Raw genomic sequence first — 23,738 nt, forward strand, 5'->3', positions numbered from 1 at the left:
ATTAACGTTTTGTCCAGTAACTCGGAAAATTCTTTGAATGACCGGGTGTGTGGTGAATTTGATGATGGATTGTTTTTTTTTTTTTTTTTTTGTTTATTATCCTCTATTATTTTGTCTCATCGCAATAATATAGAGCGAACAAAACGTGGACGAGGGTAGAAAAGAAATGTAAAGATATGATACTGAATTTGAAAAGGAATATCTGTGACTAGTATTACCTAACTATATAAGATATAATTGTATGCCCTTCGTGTCGTTCGTGAAATTGATACTAATTTGCTAAATACAACCGGTTTTAGCACCTTAATAATTGTTTGTGTTTATTCTACTATTTTTAATTTATTTATTTTTTTTCTCCCTCTCTTTATTTCTACATCTCTTCCCTTTTTCGGTTCGCTTTCATTGCGCAATCTGTCGTGCAGTAATCGTGCACGCATCGCTGCTGGTATTTGAATATTTTTCTCAATTCGACGACGACGACGGTTAGCGATGAAGTAAAAAACGTAAAATGAAAATTGTCGAATTTTTTTCAACGTCCTGTAAATCGTTATGATACGATTACATACAAAAGATATTTTGGATTTGTTTTGCACGTGGGTTACAGGCGACGCGATCGGTAGAGATAATTTGTCCAATCATAGAAAAAACAAAAAGTTACTAGCAACCGTCCCGTCTAACTATTTTCGAACAAAGGTCCCTAGCCGTTCCGTCGGTAAAGTCGATACGACTGTCTATCTTTTACGTGTTATATTTATATGTTGTTTTGTTTTCTTTTACAGAGAACGCCAATGCGGCCAATAATCGCTGAATACGACCCGAAGAAGCACGGGGTGAAAACAGAACTCTCAGACATGGTGCTCGTCAAGTAAGTATTAACCTTCGTATAACTAGATCAATGAAATGCTGTGTGCAACGATTGACAAAAAGGCAAAAGGAATACCGTATATATAATATTGGTTATTATACAGACAGATTGGAAGGATGCTGTATCTCTGTATCATGCATATATACATACATACCTTATACCTTATACCTATAATATATAAACTTAACTTGTACACCGACAATACGTTGATATCGTTGATCGGAGTGATGATTTTGAATCGAGTTCAATCGAATATGATCGTTCGATACATTCGAGCAATTCACTCTTCTGCTCTCGTAAGCTGTAATGTCTAACCATTTTATTCCTGTCTAATACGACACTACGTGTGTTTATTATACACGTCGTTCAACCGCATCTCTATATATTACTTATTATCATCGCGTTAGAAGCTTTTATTGCGATAATAATATCTTGCTTTAAATTAAATTAATAAAAATCCCGATTTTATATACCTTATATAACTTTCTACTATACGTATTAGAAAAAAAAAAAAAAAAAAAAAAAAAAATAGAATTAAAAATAAAAAAATACGCGATTATAATACTGTGTAGTAGTTTTCAAATCACTGAAACGTTATTGGTGAAAAATGTATAGAAGCAACGTAAATTCAAACCCAGAGGATCATATATATTGTGCATTTACGTCGTATTGTTTGGTCAATTTTCATTTATTTATTTATTTATTTCTTCATTTTACTTATATACAATCGATTTATACTTCAAATCAATTCATTTTCCAAACATATCTCTGCACATCTTTTTGTGCATATCAGATATACATATATTATACTACATAATTATACATACCATAATCATTGTTATATATATATATTTATTATACATGCATTTATATCACTATAGTTATCTTGATTATTATTTTTTTATATATATATATATATATGTATATATTTTTTTATTTTTATTTTTTTTTTCTCATTACACATGATCTAATCGCGCATACTGTCTGATTTATTACGGCTTATTATAATATTTATATACATATAATACTTATATGTATATAATTTACGTATGGCGTTGTATTCAATGAATTGATTTTGTGAAAACGAGGCTGATATACCGATTCTAATCGATGCAGTTTTTTTTCTCACAAATGTTCTTCTTAACCTTCGATGATTTTTATTCACAAGATCTAGAGTGCACTTGAATTAACAATATTTCTTTTCAATTAATTTTATAACCATCATCGAGACGAATCGTGTATCATGCCTTGTACGATCCGGGCGCATGCATTCGCCGAATCAATAATGGTCATAAACGGTCACGTGTTACTTTTTTTTTTCTTCTGTTTTTCCTCGTTTTTTCAACGATTTTCATTTTTAACGACATATTTCAAAGTTTCTGTTTTTCTCACACTAGAGAGCGACGGGGGGGGATTCAGGAAAATCATACATATATGTGTAAGGCTGAATTTTTTTGATTGGCTTCTTTCGCGTTATAATCAATCATGAATGCTGCAGCTACGTTATAACATCATACATTACATTACATTACATTACATTACAATTGTTACACGATAGATATGATCTACGGATACTATTATATGCGTACACATGCGTATAGAGAGAGTGAGAGAGAGAGAGAGCTTTGGCAATAACGATGGTTTCTCGTTTTGTCTTTGAAAAAAAAATTTTTTTTTCGTTTTTTGTTTCCTTTTTATTTTCCCCCGTGTCTGTCGTTGTGCATTATTTACCTAAATGTAACAACTATCGTTGTACAATTATTCATTGTTGTCCGCCAATCATTCCCATGCCTATACATATTTATTAACAAAATATTATATAATTTATTATATACTATACAGTATACATATATATGTATATATCGATTCACACGAGACTAACAATAATGATAATAATCATTGTTACAGTCATTGTTACGTTTAATTAGATACTATAATAATAGTAGTTATCACATATTCTTTGGATATGCATACCACACACATATATAGCTATAGAAATAAAAATGAAAAAATGAAATTCAGTTTCGTAAATTGAATAGAAAATTATGCATTAAAAATCAATGTACACACACACAAACACACACGAGTACGCACACACTTATTATACAAAAAATGGACACGAATTTGGAGGTATATACCTACTATATATGTATATACAAGTTGTACGCAATATATTGTACATATATATATATATATAAATATATATGTATGTACAAATATTACTATCGAATGAGATAAACGAACGTTCCAATTCGCGTTTTTTGGAGTTCGAATCAAATCTTTATTCCGCGTTAATTGCTTATCTATATTGATTTTATTTAATTAATTGAATACATATTTTTGAGGCGAATTAATGCGACCGGAAACATAAAAGGATAACAAGAAAATTCAAAATTTTTTCGTTGAAAACACACGACCGTACTGTATTTTGTATTTTAAATTGTATATGTGTACTTATTTATTTATTTATTTATTTATTTACTTACGCGTATGATATACTATACTATAAAAATATCACGCAGTATGCGAACTAGATTATCTATATATTTTCCATGTTACTATTTTATTGTTGCTATTATTATTGTTGTTGCTGGTTTTTTTTTTTTTTTTTTTTTTTTTTTTTTTTTTTTTTCTTTAATTCTTCTTACCTTCTCTTTCTCCAATTGTTGAAATTTCCAATTATAATCGATATTGTAAAAATCTTGTCTTTTACTGTATAATATGTGCATTTATATGATTCCAGACATGCGAATAGAGTCCGGTATATGTATAGATTCAGGCTGTGTGAAGTGCACTCTGAGATATTAGAACCCGAAACCGCGCTTCCAAGTGCCGCACAAAATATAGTGTTAATCGCCCTCTTTCTCGCAATTATATCTTCTCGTATGAAATAAATTATCTGTGTACTGTACGATAACAATCGGAACGAAACGAAAAAGAAAATTAAAAGTCACAGACAAGCTAATAGAAAAAAAAAAAAAAAACGTAATATCAGAATCGAACGAACGAACTAAGTCCGATGATATGAGACGGAAAAAAAAAAAAAAAAAAGAAAGTAAGCGGAAACCAAGTTTAACAATCAAAACTAGAATCGATATGTGTTTTTTGGTGTCTGAATTGTTCGATTTATTTTATTTGTTTATTTTTTTTGTCGTTTGAAGATTTTTTTTTTTTTTTCTCTTTTTAAAAATTTTTCTTATTGCATAACGTTAAATACGACATCTGTATTAAAATATACATATATATATATAAATATGGATGATGATGATGATGATGATGATGATGTGGATCTAGCGTAATTGAATTTTGCATCAATCATATTGTAATATGATAATTGTTCTAGATATATGCATATACATATATTATAATATATATGTGATATATATATATATATATTTATATATATTAAAAATCTGTGATAACCCTCTTTTTGTCAAGCGCAATGTATTGATAAACGGCTTGTTAGTCGTCGTACTGCGTCGTGGCGCTGGGCGTCGGTGATGCAGTGCGGTGGTTGCGGCTGCCCCATGCCTTTAGGCGTTACACGCGTGTGCAGACGTGAACGCACGTCTGTCTGTGACGTATGCACGTAAACGCCACACGCAACGAACTCTTTCAAGAGCTTTACTTGAAAGAAAGCTCCACACCTAAGGAGAGAAACTACCTACCGCACCAACGGGTACCTACACAACCTACCTAACTTTACGATCTATAAATTTAACATTTTATTATCCTGCCATGCATTTTGTTAGAGAGGAGGATCAAGGCTCCTCGAATTATCTACAACAACCGCTATCGATCGATTGATTAACGATGACGATACGTAACGGAAGGGGATCAAAAAAAAAAAAAAAAAAATAAATAAACGTAAAAATAAACAATCGACGATAAGATCAAGTTATAAAAGTAATATGTTATGCAACAAAAATATTTCAAACATTTCTTTATGTATGTACGTATATCGTTCAACAATAAATCTTATTCCAAATTTTATCATTAATAATATTATTGTTGTATTATACATGCGGAGTCGTCAGAGTTTTTTTGTATGTATGTATATATATATATATATATATATATATTTTTTTTTTTGCGGTGGCAAATTATTAATTATACCAATTTTCATGAATTCCTTTTCTTTCTATTGCTAGAATCTTCTTTCTACATATTCTTCTCTTTACGATCGCTCGATAATCTTTGAATTCGATGATAAAAACATTTTCACTTTTCTGTAAATTCTGTAATTCCAGTATGTCGTTTCAAATCTTATTTTTTTTTTTTATTTTTGCTTGTTTCCCTTTCAATCAATTACAACTGGCGTGAATACGGAGATTTTTAGTTTGTCACCGACGAACGTACAATAAACGATTTGCACTGATCGAAAAACCTGGATTTTTGCAAATTATTCGCACAGATGTATTGGCTGTGCCAAAAATTAAATCACGGATCAGACTTTCGTAACAAGCAAAAAAAGAGCGAACGGTGTAGTTAGTGTCTTTTTCTTCTTTTGTTTTTTCTGCAAGTTGAAGAAACGTTAAAAAAAAATTTCTAAACCCGATCGATGCAAACCAAATTACTTTGCAACAATATAATATATATATATATATACAAACGTATGAAACGCCTGCACTCTTTGCAATGTTGTATACATGTGAACGATAAATTTTGAATAATTTTTCAAGACGAAAATATAAGATTGAAAAAAGAACCCCCAATCAAAGAAAATCAAAGAAATGCATAAATAAATACAGGAAACACATTTTGTATACTTTACATATACATAAACACACACACACACAGACACGCACATCCATTGGGCATCGGTGAACGCGCACAAATTTTTATTGGGGCATTGTATAATCCTAATATATACAGATTGAACAACACATGTAAAATTTTTCGAGATTTTCTGCACGCGCGTTGTATATTCAATTATACCTGTAGTAAATAAGGCGTATATCGTGATACTCATAGTTCAGTTTACTTAAATCTCCGTAGGGCACCGCCTCAACTGTGTACTCAGTAGGTACACAGGTCACCTCTGCGTACAGATCCCGTTACCGACATTCTTATCTACTTCACAGCTCAGACGCAAACCCTCTTTTTCGTAATTATCGATACGATGGTAACGTAGGGCACGAGGCGGAAGATATTTTTACGATAATCGACAAAGTCGACCAGAGTAAGGAGTTCATTACCCGAAAAAGGGTTTTTGTCTGAGCTGTGAAGCGGCTGTAAATGTCGGTAATATGTCGGTATCGGGATCTGTACGCACAAACAATCTTATATACCTATTGTACTATACACATAATTGTTATTATTATTATTATTATTATTGTTGTTGTTAATAATATATCCCTATGCCCGTATAATAGGTATTCCAGCAGTATTACACGGCTCGATGCACTCGCGATAGTTTGTACTGTATTATACATATTATAACAATTATACGTTAGGAATAAATTACACGACATAGTTGTCAATTTACAATACACGTATAGATTCTATATTATACATATAAATTGAATTGTAAGTAACTATTGTTGTTACATACATATACTTACTACATATGTAACATTGCACGAGGTTAATTTTCTTTCGTACAAAATTAACATCATCGTTATTAATATTATTATTATTTCAAATACATTTCAATATCATATAATGTAATCATATCGCCTGTTCTACCACATTGCCTGCATATTCTTCTTGTTCGTTTTCATATTGCAAAATGCATTATTCGTTCTTGCTTAATTGAATTTGTTGGCTTTCGTGTATGAAGGAGAAAAGAAAAGTGTACAATCTAGTGCGCTGTGTAATACATGCTACCCACTGACCGTAATCTATAAAACTTATCCTTAAGTTACACATATAACAATAACAACACTTTCACACGCGTATCGAGTTTCCTCGTCGATTATAAAATTAAATTATCAAACACCTAATACGTAACGTCTTAGGTTTCCTTCGCCTTTGTTGCTTGAAATCTTAGCATCATACATGCATAAATTTTTTGCCCCCTGACATTGTTTTTAACTCGTTAAATCACGTTTTTGTCGTCAATTTATAGATAGCATATTTTTGTTGGAAACTAATGATTATTAATAATAATAACAACATCCCGGTTTAACACGTTGCGAAAGTCATCGATGTCCACTAACACTAATTATTATACCTATACATATACGTTATGTACCTTATACTTTACGTATAGTATATAATAATGTTATTTTGTCTCGTCGAGAAGGGTTGCAGTATAAAATATTCTCATCCATTTTTTGTTTGCTTATGCATGGAATTTTTTTTTTTTAAACAATAAAAAAAAAAAAAAAAAAAACATATCGAGACCCGCAGCAAAGCATATAACTTTATCACTTGCAACACGAACCAATAATATCACGATACGCTAAATTCACACAATTATTAAACACATAGGTACCCATTTTATATTTATTTTAATGTCATTCAGCGAATAAAGTGACAGAGCAATTACTCGAAAAGAAAAAATTAAAGAAGTTATTGTATACGGCCTGCATTAATAAAAACAAACAGACAGTGAAACGAGTACGAAAAATGCCTGTGTTTAAATGCGTATGTATACATTGTAAGAGATATAAAAGAATTACGATAGAAGAAAAAATCGAAAGAGCGTCTTCTTACTCAAATGGTTTTACAGATACAAGTGTGAGAAAAATGACGTTCCAATCACCGTCAGCAACGGGTCGACCCTCCCTCTCGTCGAGCGTCCCGACGACGAGGAGGCGGCCCTCTACGATCCGTTCGAGCACCGGAAGCTGGCTCACCCAACTTCCGACTTAGACACCCTCATCCATCTGCTCAAGGGTAGCTTGGGCACGGGGATCCTTTCAATGCCCATGGCCTTCAAACACGCTGGATTGGGCTTTGGTCTCGTCGCCGTCTTCTTCATCGGCGCCATCTGCACCTACTGTGTTCACATTCTGGTTAAATGTGCCCACGCTCTTTGCAGGCGGACCCAAACACCGAGTCTCGGCTTTGCCGAAGTTGCCGAAGCCGCGTTCTTCGCTGGACCTGAACCGGTTCAAAAATACGCGAGACTTGCCAAGTAAGGATTTATTATTGATTTTTTAATCTTACCTTAGTTCCATATATATTTTATAATTCCTACATTACCGGCACACCGATGAGGGTAAAAACTATGGTAACGTAGAGCGTAGTTTGGAGGATTTTTTTGGATGATCGATAGTCATTCAGAGTGGGGATAACCCCCAAGCTTGACCGTTCTAGAAAAAGGTTTACGTCTGGGATTTTTACTCGGCTGTGTCGGTAGTGTAGAAATCTGTATCCAGAACCCTCCTTGTATTGCTACTTAAAAGACCTAACTTTGTCGCGACGATTATAACCCAAGTACCTAAATCTACGGACCTTGATGGTAGAATAATTATCTTCCATGCTTATACACAAGAGTTAACTGTTTTATCATCAGGGCCCGTAGAATTACTTGAATTACAACTGTCACGCCAAAGTTAGGTATTTTATAACCAGCCACTCTTAAGTTGAGTGGATTTTATTATAGGGCAGCGAATTCGTAAGAATGATCTCCATTCCGCACAATTCCTGCAGGTACACTTGAGCGCAGTGATTATCTTGGGTTATGTTTACAAAGATTGAATCTGTTTCGCGGCCGGCCGAAGGCGGCGCTGCGGGCTGATTCGGAATTGCCAACGTAACCGACTCGAAGAAAAAATGAGCCGTTTCTAAATTACTACGGCCAAGTGTCCTCAACGCTTGCTATTTACGATTAGATTATATCACACTATGTACTGTATACCATGTATGCATATGTCAATGTTGAATATATTTTAATCATTATTACGGTTTATTTTTGTTACAGAGCTACGATCAACACGTTTTTGGTTATAGACTTGATCGGGTGCTGTTGCGTATACCTAGTGTTCATTGGTGAAAACGTTCGAAAGGTCGTCGACGGCCAAATGGGAACTACGACTGATCTAAGGCTATATATAGCCGCCCTTTTGCCACTGCTGATAGTCTTCTCCCTTATCAGGAACTTGAAATGGCTAGCGCCGTTCTCCATGCTGGCCAATGCTCTAATCGCCTGTGGTTTGGCAATTACCTTTTATTACATATTCCAATACCTCAAGCCCATTAGTACTGTCCCGTTATTCGCGCCATTGGACGAACTACCAATGTTCTTCGGTACCGCTATTTTTGCATTGGAAGGCATCGGTGTTGTAAGTATAAACTCATGTACATAAAATTGTAAAGAAGACGAAAAAAAAAAAAAAAAAAAAAAATTGTATATTTCAAAGAATTAAAAATTCAAAATATATCTAAACAAAATGCTTCTTCTATTCCAGGTTATGCCCCTTGAGAACAACATGAAAACTCCAACTCACTTCATCGGTTGTCCCGGCGTATTGAACATTGGGATGTTCTTCGTTGTTCTGCTCTACGCAGTCGTCGGTTTCTTCGGTTATCTTGCCTTCGGAGAGAACACTGCTGCCACCGTAACGCTGAACCTGCCGAACACTGTTCTCGCCGATTGTGTGAAGATCATGATCGCTATTGCGATATTCTTCACCTACGGTCTGCAGTTTTACGTACCCGTTGAAATAATATGGAAAAATATCAAGCACCGTTTCGGGGCTAGGAAATTGACCGCCGAATACTGCCTGCGAATTGCCCTAGTTATTTTCACCGTCGTCGTCGCCATATTGATACCGAATCTGGGACCTTTTATATCCCTCGTCGGGGCCGTATGCTTGTCAACTCTCGGTCTCATGTTCCCATCTATAATCGAACTTGTCACTGTATGGGAGGCCGAAAACGGCCTTGGAAGATACAACTGGCGGTTATGGAAGAACATCGCAATCATTTCCTTTGGTGTACTCGGTTTTGTTACCGGTACCTACGTCAGTATACAAGACATTATCAAAGGGTAATGGAAAACAGCTGATTTTTACATCGGTTTAATCGAGGTCGCTTCGAGGTAGAGCTCAGGATTAATTGATTCGGTTTTTTTCTATTTGCGAAATACAACCTCGAGAATACTAAATTCGCGGTGCCGCGAAAAAGACACTCTGCTGCACACCGCGGCTTTGGTGATGCGGCGTCTGTAATATGGAACGGCACCGCGGTGCCCAGGTATTGCTTATTACACGAAATACGAAGACAGACTAAAACACAGTTGCGCATCGATTCTCTCTCTTTGTCGTTTATCTACCCACTTCTAGACGCACACACACACACCTATACGCAAAAGAACATCATTATACCAAGAAGTGAAAAGTATACAACACACCAGCTTCACCTGTCGCTAATCGTTAGAATATTAGAAACGTATTATTTTTGTTCCATTTTTCTTTTTATACGTTTTTATGGAGTACAGTTTTTTTTGCCTTGAGAGTATTATTATTATTTTCTGCATAACCAGTATGGTTTCCTATTTTCACTATACATTGCACATTTTTTTTTCTTTTACATTTTGCATGTTAACTTATTAAAACTACGCGATTCTTATATACTATATATACATATACAAGAGAGTATACATATACTTACATTCTGTATTGCGCACACGATAGATTGCATACGAGAAAGAGAGAAAGAGAGAGAGAGAGAAAAAGTAAGACACAGAGTGCGAAGATACACGTGAATCTTTTTACGATTGATATTCGCTAAGTCGACGAACATCGAAGGAAAATTGATAAACAGTCGTTAAACAATAGCTGCAATGACACAAAGTAAAAATACGTACAAGTATGATACATGAATCAGATGATGGAACGAGAATGAAAAAAGAAGAAAAAGAAATTGAGACCTTATGCCTTTGCAAATTCTTTTTGATGAAAAAAAAAAAGAAAGAAAAATAAGTTGAAGAAGAAATATACAATTAAAAAAGTAACAGTTACCGTTGGTAAAAAAATACAAACGAGTCAAATGCATAAAAAACAAAAGACGAACAGAAAGAAATTAAAGATAGATTTGCGATTTTTCATAAATAGTTTATCTTTATTCTTGCTTTTTTCAAAAAAATTTTCATCTCATTGAAATAAATATTCGGTTATTTATTGACGAAAAAAAAGAAAAAGTAAATATAAAGAAAACAAGACAATATTACAGGAACGTATACGTCCGTGGTTTTTCCTTGGTAATAGATGATAAATATTCAAAAGAGATATATTCTATACATATTATATTAGGTATATACAGAAATGATGTACTTTGAATATACAGAGAAAGGGAGAGAAATAGAGAGAGAGAGAGAGAGAGAGAGAAAAAAAGAATTATGTGCGAAGAAAGGATTCACGTAAAGTATATATATATATATATATATTCCATAGAAATTGACCGGAATCTCAGACCGATGATTAACTAAAAAAAAAAGCATGAAAATAAAAAGTAAAATATAAAAATTCATGGCGCCGCCGTTCGGGGCCTTATATATAATTGTTCTCTTTTTGTACATATATATACGTGAATGAATGATGCATCTTGACATTGTATACATATATACGTATGCGTACTGATTGAATATGGGTCCGCATACCTGTAAATGTATAAATATATACATTTTCTTTTAGACTAGAAGCGATCTTGCCTTGTACGAAGCGTAGACATGAAATTGTAGTAGCTAAGTTTTAGTTAGCTTACTACCTGGGCATTCTTCTCGTGACTTGTTTGCGGTCACCCGATTTTGCTTTCTACTGATTATACGCACGTATTAAACGATCGGGGGCCCAGAACTTGGCACGAAAAAGGGCTCAGCGCGTCAAGGCAAACCCTAAGGCCCCTCTGTGATTGGCTGCAGGGCGGAGCGGGAGCTGTTCCACAACCCTGTGGCAAATTCATTTAAGTTCATTCTTTTTACACACGTAAAAATATTATACCTTTCTGTCTATGCTATAGTTTCGCGTCTGTATTTTATCGCGTGTGATGTGATTCGTTAATTTTAACTATCAATTTTTATTTTTCTTACTTTTCATCTACTTATGCACAAAAATAAAACTAGTACTACCAATATCAATGTGGAACGCAAGAATTAACGAAACACGCGACGGAATCAAACTAGAAACTAGAGAGTTACGCGATCGAATTCCCTGCGCAACGATTTAGCGATATCTGTAGATATTTTACCAAATTATATCACATAATACTTAGTAAATTCTATACGTTAAATTTTCGTAAAAGTATCATTATTTTTGGTATTAACAGAAAATAACGAGCACACCGTTTCTACACCATCTTTTCGTATCCGCAGGGAAATTTCGTTAGCCGAAAAGACTATATTTGCTTCTAGATTAGCATTGTATATTAGGTTTAGATATAAATATATATATATATGAACATATATATATATATATATATATTTTTTTTTTTTTTCATCAGTCGATAGGACATAGTACATTTGAATATTTAATGAGATGATTAATTCATAACTATATTCATCATCAGTTTCGGAAGTTTGCTGTCTTTTTTTTTTTTACTTTTGTTTTCCTATAACGAAAATTAGGACAGCGACAACCGAAACACATGCACGGGACATGATTATCGTAAATACATCTATACACAGCATAGAAAAAGTATTAATTATGTTAAAATATGTCGCGTCGTTTGCCGAGGATGTCCTGCACGTATGAATTTTTTTTTCTGCATTTCTCCCCCCCCCCCCCCCCCCGCGCCACCTTCTTTCAATCTTATATCGTTTTACACAATCTCCTCGGTATTGAAACACGTGTATCATTGTAGTATTGCTTAGTTGAATTGTTTATATCTACATCCCATATTCTGAAGCTGGAAAACATTTTCGCGATCAATGCAAAAAATATTATTACAATTACGCAGAAAACGAAACTGGTAAAATTCATACATTAAAACTTACTTTTATAAACTTTCGAGAAAAAACGTTCGATCTGAAGAAATAAGAAAAGTAAATGAAAGTAATAATCATATAATAAATAGAGAAATAGCTATTTACAAAATGAAAGAGTATTAGTCTTAGAGATTTCGTAATTATTTTTTATTCGTGCCTTGACTATATAGATAGAGAAAAGATGTACAATTTCGCCACCGTAACGAAAATTGGAAGAAGAAGAAGAAGAAAAAAAAAAAACAAACCAATAACACTAATCAGAAAAAATCACGTCGCACACACGCAATATATTATAGAAAAGCCAGATTATTGCGAAAATAAAAAAAATTACGCATGAAATCTTGTTACTTTTGAAATCGTTGTTGTTCCTTGTATACATAAATAATTATACTTATATACAAATATAATGTACAAACCGTAAAAAAAAAAAAAAAAACAGCGTTTCGAGGCTTCGCGATGTATTTTTTTTCTTTCCTTCGTAAAAACGCTGACGTGGTAGTCGGGCAGCGTGCCTTCTGAAAGTAGATTTTTGAAATAAAAACAAGAGGAAAAAAAAAATGAAATAAATTGAAAAAAAACACAAAATAATACATAAGAATCGAGAAAAAAAATGACGGAATGAAGTTTATATAAAATTAAGATATAAAACGCCCTTCTTGGCGTGTAACTTGAACGTGTGACAAGTTACCGTTGAAGTATTGGCATTTTCCTAGTGAGAATCGTACAAAAAAAAAAAAAATAAATAAATAAATAAAAATAAAAATCTACGTTTATAGATTACGAAAGAAGACAGGGTGTATGTTGTATATTTTTGCATAGACAAGTCTCGGAGAAATAAATTATTACAGATCTCCGTTTGTTTGCGTATAAAATCGAACGTTAACGGCCTTGTTCGCAATGAAAGGAGAAGTGAAAAAAGAGGCAAAAATTAATACGAAAATTGACAAAGTTCCGCAAGGTACGCCACTGCAATGATGTATAATAGTTGTAGCAATACATTTGTTATTTCATTTTTTAACTGATTCATTTATTTCATGGAGAATTTAGGCTATATAGTGACACTCTAAAACCTTGAAACACGCGTAACGAAATTCATCGAATGATTTTACATGATTAATACATGTTGAATGTTAATTTTGGGAGTCGGAATTATATTTATATAATAATGATGCTAAGAATTATTCGCATACTTATAGCCTAAAGTCTCTTTATCGAATGCATAGTATGAGTATAACACTTCGTGCTGGACGTATAGACAATATAATAATTACACTGCCAGCGTATATCGTTCGCCGTTGGAACTGCTTTATTAGATTGTCCGAATACCGTAATTGAAATAGAATTTTGAAAAACTGCTTACTTCGGTCTGCCATGCAGCCAAAATTTTCTGCAACGCTTTTACGCTTCGATTAATATTCGTTGATACTTACATATTGTAAGATGATATCGTCGTGCAGTGGCGATGCCTAAATGTTTAGATAGTTGTGTTTTTACAGATGTAGATATATACCTGTTTTGTGTATACGGTTATTTTATTAATTATTATACTTATATATTGTATTTAAATAAATAATCGATTGATTTCCAGTAAACAACTACTGCACTTCTTATTCTTTTCGCGTCGTCGCTAATCCCACTGATTACTTCGATTTCAGTTATCGATGAAAGTCGTGAAAATGCACTTACAATTAGCGTATCTGAACGGAATAAAAATATGATAAATAAAATGTAAACCAGAACTGATATCTAGTATTATTTTATGCACGAACAGCATTCAATTCAATGAATGTAGAGATGTCTGAGGCTAATCTGTGATCGGTCTTTTCTATTCTTATATCCTAGGACAATTAATATTCAATGTCAAGACCTCGGAGTTCTGACAAGGACCGATTGTGGGTCGAGTATTATTTTCCTTATTCTCCTCCTTACAGGCCACTTCTGATCTATAAATATAATTACAATTACAATGACAATCGCGAGTTTGCGATCAGGGTATAAGTAACATATCGCAGTTTGCGATCAAGGAAAATTGAAGCCGGTCCCGGGTTTGCTTGCGTAATGTTTACCCATTTGCTTGTACCTATAGAAGCGGGCCGTATCGAATACCGGATCCGTTTGACTTGCGCAACTGAGACTTCGGCGAAAAAACGTCTGAATAACAATAGATATAGGTAGACTGCAGGCTTTTACGTAATGGCAACTGCGTGACTTGCCGCCTGCGCGATGACAACCGGCAACACGTCGGTGCAACCGAAAATGCACACTCGTGTTGCATCAGGAGCTTTGCGGCGCTTACTTCATCATGTGTTATGTTTTTATTATTAGTAATTATTTGCAGAATCAGAGATAAGGTAAATCGGTGAGGACGAACAGTTTGCAAGAGCAAACGACCAATCGAAGTAATTATTCGTCTGTTGAAACAACGTTAATGGACTTGTTTATTTCTTTAATTTAGTGCTCCTCAACTGCATGGAAAACAACAAGATCTATGTTGACCTCTAAAACGCCGGTAGATCGTGAATGGAATTGAGCATTATCGGGTTACGAATAAATTGACGTCATAGCAACTCTACACCAAAATTGGGACCGGTAAGCGTGGTCAGATGCTGAACAGCTAATGATCACAGCTATACTTATTCCTTGTCCCCATTTCTCTCAGAAGTTATATACTGGTAATTGTAACACACATTGAACTGGCAATAGACACACGGTTTTGAAAGAATGTGGAGTGTAAGATAATTTTTTAACTGTACGGCACACAGTTTTGAAGATACAACATATATTATATCATCATATACACACGTGTCAAGGCACAATTAGCGGTCGATGCCTTCTGGCTATAAAGATATTTTTCTCAAATCTTTTCTGTTTACCAAACTGCTATTCGCGCCGCGTCGACTGATTGGATAAGTCATAAAAACGTTTGATATTCAGTATAAATGCTGTATAATCAAAATTCATTCCATCTTTACATTATGCCGTGCTATTTTGCATTACTTAAAACGGCGCTGCAGTCCTTTTATTGGCTCACGGTATTCTCCGAGCGAGTAAACATCAAATGTGCATAGCATAATCTTAAATGAATATCCGCGAGACGCCACGTCACGGTGCAGTTATCGGCGAGTTATGCACATATGTAGTCACATTCCTTCAGTTGCACCTAAGAACTGGTAGCTGAACGGGTTGCGGCGTTTTAATTTGCTGAGGCAGGGTGCTCGGTCCAACGATCTGCTTTGCATACGCTTAAGAGTATTTAGTACTCTTACTCTTATCGATCGTGCTAACCCGGCCTTTTTCTTCTTATATAAAATAAATAAATGAACGGAAAGGATTCAAATTTTGAGGATGAGTGGCTCTTTCAGAGAAAAAATGGGGTTTTTTGACACATCTTACTATTTCCACATTTCCCGCATTTGAGGGGCTAAAAAATTTATTCAATAAAAGATGAAAAAGGGTGAGTTTTCTCGGTCGGTAAAGGTAGGAATGCTACATAACTTCAAAATATTCGTGCATAAAAATTTTCGCTAGCGATGTGGTTCTATTTCGGACTTGTCGAAAATAGAAATACCGTCTGCGCACAGTGCGCGACACAGGCTTAAACCCAGGTATCTGTATGCAGATTATACCTGCGCACTTCTCGGTATCCCCCTACCGACCATGATGGATACAACCTTCTTGTAAGCTGCACGGCTAGCGCCAGCTCTCAGGCATCTTGGAGCCAACGTGCAGACGGCCTCGAACGTTGTTTGTACCAAGATCGCATTCGCCGCCGTTGCTCTTGTCGCAAACCCAGCGTAGCGCAACTTCACTTTTTCCTCATCGTTATCGAATTGCCGATGAAACTTCGTGACTGGCACGTCGTGGTACGGTTTCTAAGTTGTTTGGAAATTCCGATTTCTTTTAGCAATCGGTTGTAAATAAATAGACGGTGGATGAAACGTGACAATATTTTACGGGTTATTTACTTGTATACATCCCTGAATGAACTTATACCTTGGAAGTGAGGAACCGTTATTTGGTTGAATTTGAAAAGGTAGTCTAAAAGTGCCGCGATAATAATATACACTTTTATCTACCCAGTGACTACAGTGAAGTGAGACGAATAATCGGTTTCTTAGTTTATTTAATACACTTATATTCTTATCGTTCCTTGCAACGTGCGATAGTCTACATGATACTCAAGAATAAATAGAGCGAGGATAGAAAAATATTTTTCATACTCCTTACATTATTATATTCTATCAAACAGTCGCTGATAAGCTGAGAAAACTTTGAATGAGCGATCATAAAAGTCAGCTGATGCACTTCCAAACGAAAATGCTTTTGAAATTTCGAACGATTCGAATTTCTCCGGTTAGATTTTAAACGTGCGCAGAACGGAAAAAGTATCTTCCTTACTTCTTGCATCGTTATATTTCATTAAACAGTCGTTGACAAGATGAGAAAACTTTAAATAAGCGATTATAAAAGCCAGCTTCTGCACTTCCGAACGAAAATGCTTTTTAAATTTCGAACGATTCGAATTTCTCCGGTTAAAATTTAAACGTGCGCAGAACGAATGCGCAGTGCGTGGCTGTCGCGTGTGGGAGCGGTTGACCGTTGAAGGGAGTTCGAGGGAGTCGTGTAGGTGCGAGAAATTCAACGTGACAGAGGATTTCCTCCGTCTGGCCTCTGCAACTTCCTCATCTGCCATATGATCGTTGTTTGCGAGAAATAACGCAGAGGTGAAACGAAATAAACGGAGATTACGGTAGAGTCAAACCTGACGTTTATTGTCACGTGTATGTGGTTTTGGCGATTCGTCGACGAGTGCTAGTGGAGAAAATACTTTCGAGGCATTTAGAGAGCCTGTTACACAAGCCCCGACCGAGTGCTTCTAAGTTGCAGGCGAGTGTTTCGTGCCTGTCCTCCAAACGGGCTGATTGTGAAGAAACTATGATACGTGGTGGTGATTTAAAATGCGAATACGTGTGAATCAGCGTGAACAAATACCGAGCCGCAACATGTCAAACGCTCAACTTGATATGCAGGACAAAAAAGACTTGGACAAGTTCACCAAATTCCTTGCTCTAAAGGCGACGCAAATCATCGTGCAATCGAGGTTAGGCCAGAAAGTTAACACGAAATGCAAGCCGAATTCATCTGGCGCCGATTGGGTAAGTTCACCTTCTACGATTTGCATTCGATTTTATCCTCCTCAAAGCAAAACGACGCTACAAGTCGTGATCTGTAATCGACTTCTTCTTTCGTCGCTTCGCATAACGAAAATCAAAATTATTCCACTGCGAGCCAACTTACTTGACTCACATAGCATCAATTTAACTTCTCAATTATCGAATGAGACAGTTTATTCTTTCGATGTATGCACAAGGAACTCGTGTCCCCGTCACACAAGGCTTCGACAGAGTTCAATAGACTCTAAATATTGTGCCACGTTTGTTTATGCTTTAGGTAGGAATGTGAGAAGTATATTTCTTTAACTGCCTTGAATCGTTTTTATCCTTTTAGTTTGTGTTATTCGACAGTAAAGTTTTAGTTTTTATCGAAAACAGTCTTTCTTTCTTAATTACACCTCATGAGTCAAATATTATGTTCTTTTCCGATGACCCAATACGCTTTTATTCACATCATCAATTTTCATTTAGCGGAGCCTTGTGCTTTTCAATGTCAGCTTCAACCATATGTTGCCGTGACAAATAGTTATAATGATGAGAATTGAAAAAGATTAATTGTTATTCTGTCTTCAACTGGATTAATTCAGTATCCATGCGTATAAAAGAAAAATAATCTATACAAACACGTGATAAAGCTGTAGAGTGAGAGAGAGAGAGAGAAAAAAAAAAAAAAAAAAAAAAGATTTAGCATAATTCTTGTCGCAATCGACCATGTAATCGTATTTGTCCAGGTGATGAGGCGTGGAATAAATTATCGACTATCCTTCGTTAAGTATGGATCACGTTTGTCGGAAAGCTACGAGATTTAGTTTAAAGTCTATCGTTAATCATTTATCCAACGATGCTTCAACTATTATCAAAACATTTGATTCCCGAGCTATGTAATGTTCTGTGATAAATTTTCATTCACATCAGATTTCTTAGATCACCGCCTATTTTTCTGTAAGCTTCTTTCACAAAATTTAAAAACAGTTTTATTATTATTTAATGGATCATGTGGTGAAAATGCGTAATTTCGATAGATGACAAATCAAGGAAATTCCGTGAACTTTGAAAATCAATGTTTGTACCAAATCTCTTCTCTTCGTTACTTTGTTGATGTTTATTAGCTGCTGAATGTACATACATGTTTAAATATTTGTCTTTCCGTCTCCTCATATTATTCTCTAATTCTATAATTCAGCTTGCTTGTATACAAAAGAGAAAATCCATACTTTAACATTACCAAGATAATGGCAATCAACATGTGCCATTTACACAGAGGTACTAACTTTCTCAAACTCTTAGAAACATTTTGAATAAATATTTTTGGGACAACGGAGTCACTGGCAATCTTCACACATGTAATGAAAAAAAATTACTTATACTAAATAATACTAACAAGTGATTGGTTTTAAAATGCGGTGGGTTTACTAAGTTTAATGAATTCATTTGTCTCGTGCGGATTAGTTAATGGGAGATATTATTTTCCTTTCACTTTCGAGATTCCATCACGGTACATGAGACTCGTCTGAAACAGACTCTTTAATAAACTCTCTGGATAATTTTTCCTTTGCATTTTTTACCCACAGCTAGTAATTTACAATAACTTTTCCATTGCTTGATCGAATTTGCGGTTTTACTAATCTCAGGCACCACATTTTTCTGTTAAGTTCAATCTGGCGATACAAGACCTGCCCGAAGTTCTCACAGAAGCCAAGAGGGCTCTCTGCGGGGAAACAGTCAATTCGAGGATTCCTCTGTGTGTGGAAATATCTCTACGCACAGTCGAAGGAGACACCATGGTCCTGGAGACATGGAGTCTCGGCGTTTTACCGGAGCAAAGTGACCCTGCGATCAGATTAACTTACACGGTTTATAACAGAATGGGTACTCTATTGAAGTCCTTACTCTCGGTGACCAGGGTGACGCCGGCTTACAAACTGAGTCGAAGACAAGGACCTGACTCTTACGTTATTTGCTATAGGATTTACATGGGGGAGCCACAGCTTCATACGTTGGGTAAGTTTTCAATAATCATTTGGCAAAGTTACAGTTGATTCAACGACTCCGTTTGCTGTTCCACGGCACAATTCTTATGCAATACCATACTTGCAGTATTGTTACTTTGTTAACACAATGATGAAGTGTGAAAAAAGTTGTTTTTCTGCCACACTTATGTTCATTAGCTAACATTACAAGCCGTTCGTAATTTGTTAATAAGCCAAAATATTGCAAGTAGTTATTTTTCTCTCGAAACAAAAAATCCAGTATTTTGACTACGCGATTTAATGCAGATGTACAGCATCTCATGTTTTATGCAATTCCAGGTGATAACTACAAACACGTCAGAGTTGGCCAGCTCTATACTCCGGTTGGAACGATCCAATTATCTGTATCGTATAGAACCAAAATGACAATTTCTCCTACTCAGACTGGTCGGGACATTTTAATGCTGAAGAGCGATCACTTTCACTCAGATCTTAGCCCAAGGCATGCTCGCTACCAGCAAAGGTTTGTCTCAATAGAAATCTTGTGAATAATAAAAAGTTTTGAGATATTATTTATACTCTTGAAAACAGGTTCATGTGTCAAGGCAGAAATTGTTACTATTGCTGTCTGTTTTGTTGATCTTGTAAACTATGCAGGTTGTTGTTCCGAATACTGGTCACTTTACTTGACGTAATGACGTCTTTTCTTTTTGACCTTACACCTCACTTGTTGCTGAAACTTGCGTCATAAGCATACTATGCATACTTCAAATAACTGACAACATTACTCGGCAGTTTATTGTTGCATAATTTCATTAAACAGAAACGTTGAGGTCATAGCCTAATCAAACGATCAGGAATATATGGATTATTTTTAGCTACTTGTAAATTTTTCACATTCTTATTTAGTCATTCCTTCTTTTTCTTTACTTATTGCAAATAAGTTGCAGTTATACGCAACTTTTGAGTCAAATCTGTAAGTTGAGTGTGGGAAGATTTGAAATTCACATTAAGCTAACAGTGGAACATTTTAATGTTTTCAGCGAAGAGAATAATACTTCCTTGAGTGACGTGATAAAAGCTGGCGCATTCGCAGTTAACAAGAAAGTGACTGTGAATGAAGAGGATCTGGTTATACCAGATGTTCCGTTTAGTTCTCTTCTGACTCCACGTCAGACTTCTCCACCGCCGATTCCATCTGCTGAGGAGCCAACAGTCCCGCCTCCGCCAGGAACTACTGCGCCACAAATGGACAACAATAATGGCAATTCGGAAAAAACGTTAAATGGCAATTCGACGCCGAAATGTAATTCGCAAAATGGATCGAGACGGAGCAGCTGTTCAATGATGAGCGCAAACGACGATTTCATTATGGTAGACTTGGTAATTACTTATTTTTGTTGCAGTAACACTTTTGCTTGATTATCTATTAGTTTTCTCATCAAAGATTAACACGAATGCTGTGTTTGTGCAAAAATATCAAACTCTCAATATCATCATCTAACATCGGTGAGGAAATTTATAAACATCAAATTTTTTAGGGCAAGATCTTTTTTTTTTATCATAGTCCAATTTGAGCCGTGCCCTTTGGCCTGATAATTTATGTTTCCATATGTAAAGTCGGAGAATGTGGAGTTGATCTTCTGATAATACTATCAAACGTTTACTGCTGTATAAAGCGACGCGCGACGCTAGTAATTCCCTGCCAAACAGGCAAATAAATAAAAATGAACGCCAGGAAGTAGATCTATTAACATTATCTTGAAATAACATGGACCTTTGGCCAAGATAATAATTGCAAACTCATTGTACTGCATGACTAAATAGTAGCTGCTAAGTACCCAATTGGATTCAATATTTGAATAAATTCCATCAGGTTGTGGGACATTGTTGAATAACTTAACAATGAATTACGTTCGAAACCAAAGCGAATGTGAAGAATAATTTCGATAGCTATTAATATGGTAACGTAAACTGGTGTAAGAAAAGTGCATTTTATGCGAACCGTGATGATGAGTTAATTCTAATTTTGCAAGTTCACCGAGTTGTGTGTTTAAATTTTTTCTTGTTAATGAAATTTATTGTCAATATTAGTATCTTTATTTACATTATTCAGATCTTACCATTGATGCGAAAGTGAAAATGATGGCATCAAACTTTTTTTCAGAAAACACCATTTGCTGGTACAAACACGAACAGTGATCTTGGCACATTTTATAGAGAGTGTCAAAGCGCCCCGCAGCTTCAGGCTTTCACTGAAGAGAGAACACTTGCTGAGCAAGTAGGAGATCTCACCGAGCAGCTGGAAACATTTGAGACACACATGCATCAGTATGAAGATATTTTATCGTCGTTTTGTCACACAGAGAACAATAACTGAAATAAATTAAAGAAATTAAACAAAAGATAGGTGAAATTCGGTGGATAATTTTTAACACTAATTACCTCCAAAGAATTTGGTTAAAGAAATTTCAAATAATCAAACTGTTTTAATTAAATTTTAAGCGTATTTATGTATTGTTTGATTAGCCGGAGTTGCTATAAAAAAATTAACGATGCTTGGGCGGTCGATATTAATATACGTATATACTTGTATGTATATACTTAATTCAAATTTGACACGTGGCAAGCTTATAAGTGCGATTTTATAAAACTATAATATTTAAGCCGATAATTGTTTCCAACTAACAATTTCAAGCACAGGAATATTTCAATATGTTGACATACAAAGGGTGGTTAATTTGCAGAGACAATTTTTTTTTTCGTATCACACGTCGCAAAGGTTGCGATTTTATTCCCCTTGGCTGACAATGAATGCGAAATGAGTAATCAGAGATGAATTTTTTATTTATATTCAACCACGCTAGATGTCAGAAGTAAAATTTGTTGTACTTGCAAATCATACGACGCTAGTAGCATTCAATTGCGACAAAAATGTGTGAACGATAATTAAATTCAGTACAAAAATGAATTCTTTCACATCACATCACGTGTTAAACAAAGGTCATTCACCAACAGTTTAATCAACTGTAAACTCTTCCTCATTATTTTTTGCTTGCATTCATTCTTGTTTTGTCTGACGATAACGGGGGTCTTATACAAGTCTAACTATTCGCTTATACATACTTTAGACATCTGTCAGATTGGTTCACTTTGTTTTCTCATAAACATTGGACTTTTCTCTGTCAATTCACAACCTTCGGAATCCTCGAATAAAATTATTTAAGATTTACGATACGATATGATCTAATATTGTTTGTTGAAAACTATTTATTTTTCTACACTAGAATTTATTTTTTTGGTTCATAAATTATTACTGTAAATAGCTTACTTTCTATGGTATGAATTATGTTGTATATGATATATTTTAAACAAGTGATTTGAGTCACGTATTATACATATATAAACATACATGCGTATTAATATTGTGAATCAATTTTTATGAGGTGTTTTTACAAGCAATGATTTTCCGCGTCATCGATCGAAGGTTAATACAGTATGATATCGAGTTAGTTTAGAAGTATATACAAATTCATGATTTTTTCGATTTTATTAACAAATTATAAATGGATTATTGTAAATATATAAGGAATGAATGTCAATTGTATCAGTCAAAACATTTTATTTCATGAGGCTAATGAAATTTCCATATTATGAATCAGACTAACAATGAAGAAAGTCCAACAACGTCAAGGTCTGATCTTTCAATCAGATAATTGATATGTTCTGAAATTGAGAAGATCATTGAAAGTGAGATATCAAACGAAGATCGACATTGATTGGGCATCTGTTATTTTATTGAGATTATTTAAAAATAAGAGAACTGTTTTCAGCATGAATTCACAATTACAACA

At 34.8% G+C, this 23,738-nt stretch overlaps 2 protein-coding genes across 4 annotated transcripts in view; both read left to right on the forward strand.

Moving 5' to 3' along the window:
* LOC124404597 (proton-coupled amino acid transporter-like protein pathetic) overlaps positions 1 to 10,737 on the forward strand; it is a 29,938-nt gene extending 19,201 nt beyond the window's left edge. For both annotated transcript variants that reach the window (XM_046878882.1, XM_046878881.1), the window contains exons 2-5: positions 780 to 865; positions 7,542 to 7,949; positions 8,739 to 9,099; positions 9,226 to 10,737. In XM_046878882.1, coding sequence (XP_046734838.1) covers positions 780 to 865; positions 7,542 to 7,949; positions 8,739 to 9,099; positions 9,226 to 9,810 — 1,440 coding nt within the window. In that variant the 3' untranslated portion in view covers positions 9,811 to 10,737. The remainder of the gene's footprint in view (positions 1 to 779; positions 866 to 7,541; positions 7,950 to 8,738; positions 9,100 to 9,225) is intronic.
* A 6,789-nt stretch (positions 10,738 to 17,526) lies between these two features.
* LOC124404598 (autophagy-related protein 13 homolog) lies at positions 17,527 to 22,275 on the forward strand. 2 transcript variants are annotated; one of them, XM_046878884.1, is made up of 5 exons: positions 17,527 to 17,896; positions 19,567 to 19,915; positions 20,224 to 20,407; positions 20,928 to 21,258; positions 22,052 to 22,275. In XM_046878884.1, the coding sequence occupies exons 1-5, from the start codon at positions 17,699 to 17,701 to the stop codon at positions 22,262 to 22,264; spliced, it is 1,275 nt and encodes a 424-aa protein (XP_046734840.1). In that variant the 5' UTR covers positions 17,527 to 17,698; the 3' UTR covers positions 22,265 to 22,275. The 2 variants fall into 2 exon arrangements, with proteins under 2 accessions (XP_046734840.1, XP_046734839.1); XM_046878883.1 differs by having other exon boundaries at positions 17,528 to 17,896; positions 20,928 to 21,267.
* Positions 22,276 to 23,738: the final 1,463 nt, after the last annotated feature.

This window comes from Diprion similis, chromosome 3, assembly GCF_021155765.1.
Source record: "Diprion similis isolate iyDipSimi1 chromosome 3, iyDipSimi1.1, whole genome shotgun sequence".
In the NCBI taxonomy this organism is placed as follows: Eukaryota; Metazoa; Arthropoda; class Insecta; order Hymenoptera; family Diprionidae; genus Diprion; species Diprion similis.

Excerpts from the sequence above, each read along its gene's own strand:
- LOC124404598 (XM_046878883.1), top strand. The coding sequence starts at position 17,699 with ATGCGAATACGTGTGAATCAGCGTGAACAAATACCGAGCCGCAACATG. Across the intron at positions 17,897-19,566 it reads ATTCATCTGGCGCCGATTGG|TTCAATCTGGCGATACAAGA; the intron begins GTAAGTTCACCT and ends TTTTCTGTTAAG. Across the intron at positions 19,916-20,223 it reads GCCACAGCTTCATACGTTGG|GTGATAACTACAAACACGTC; the intron begins GTAAGTTTTCAA and ends ATGCAATTCCAG.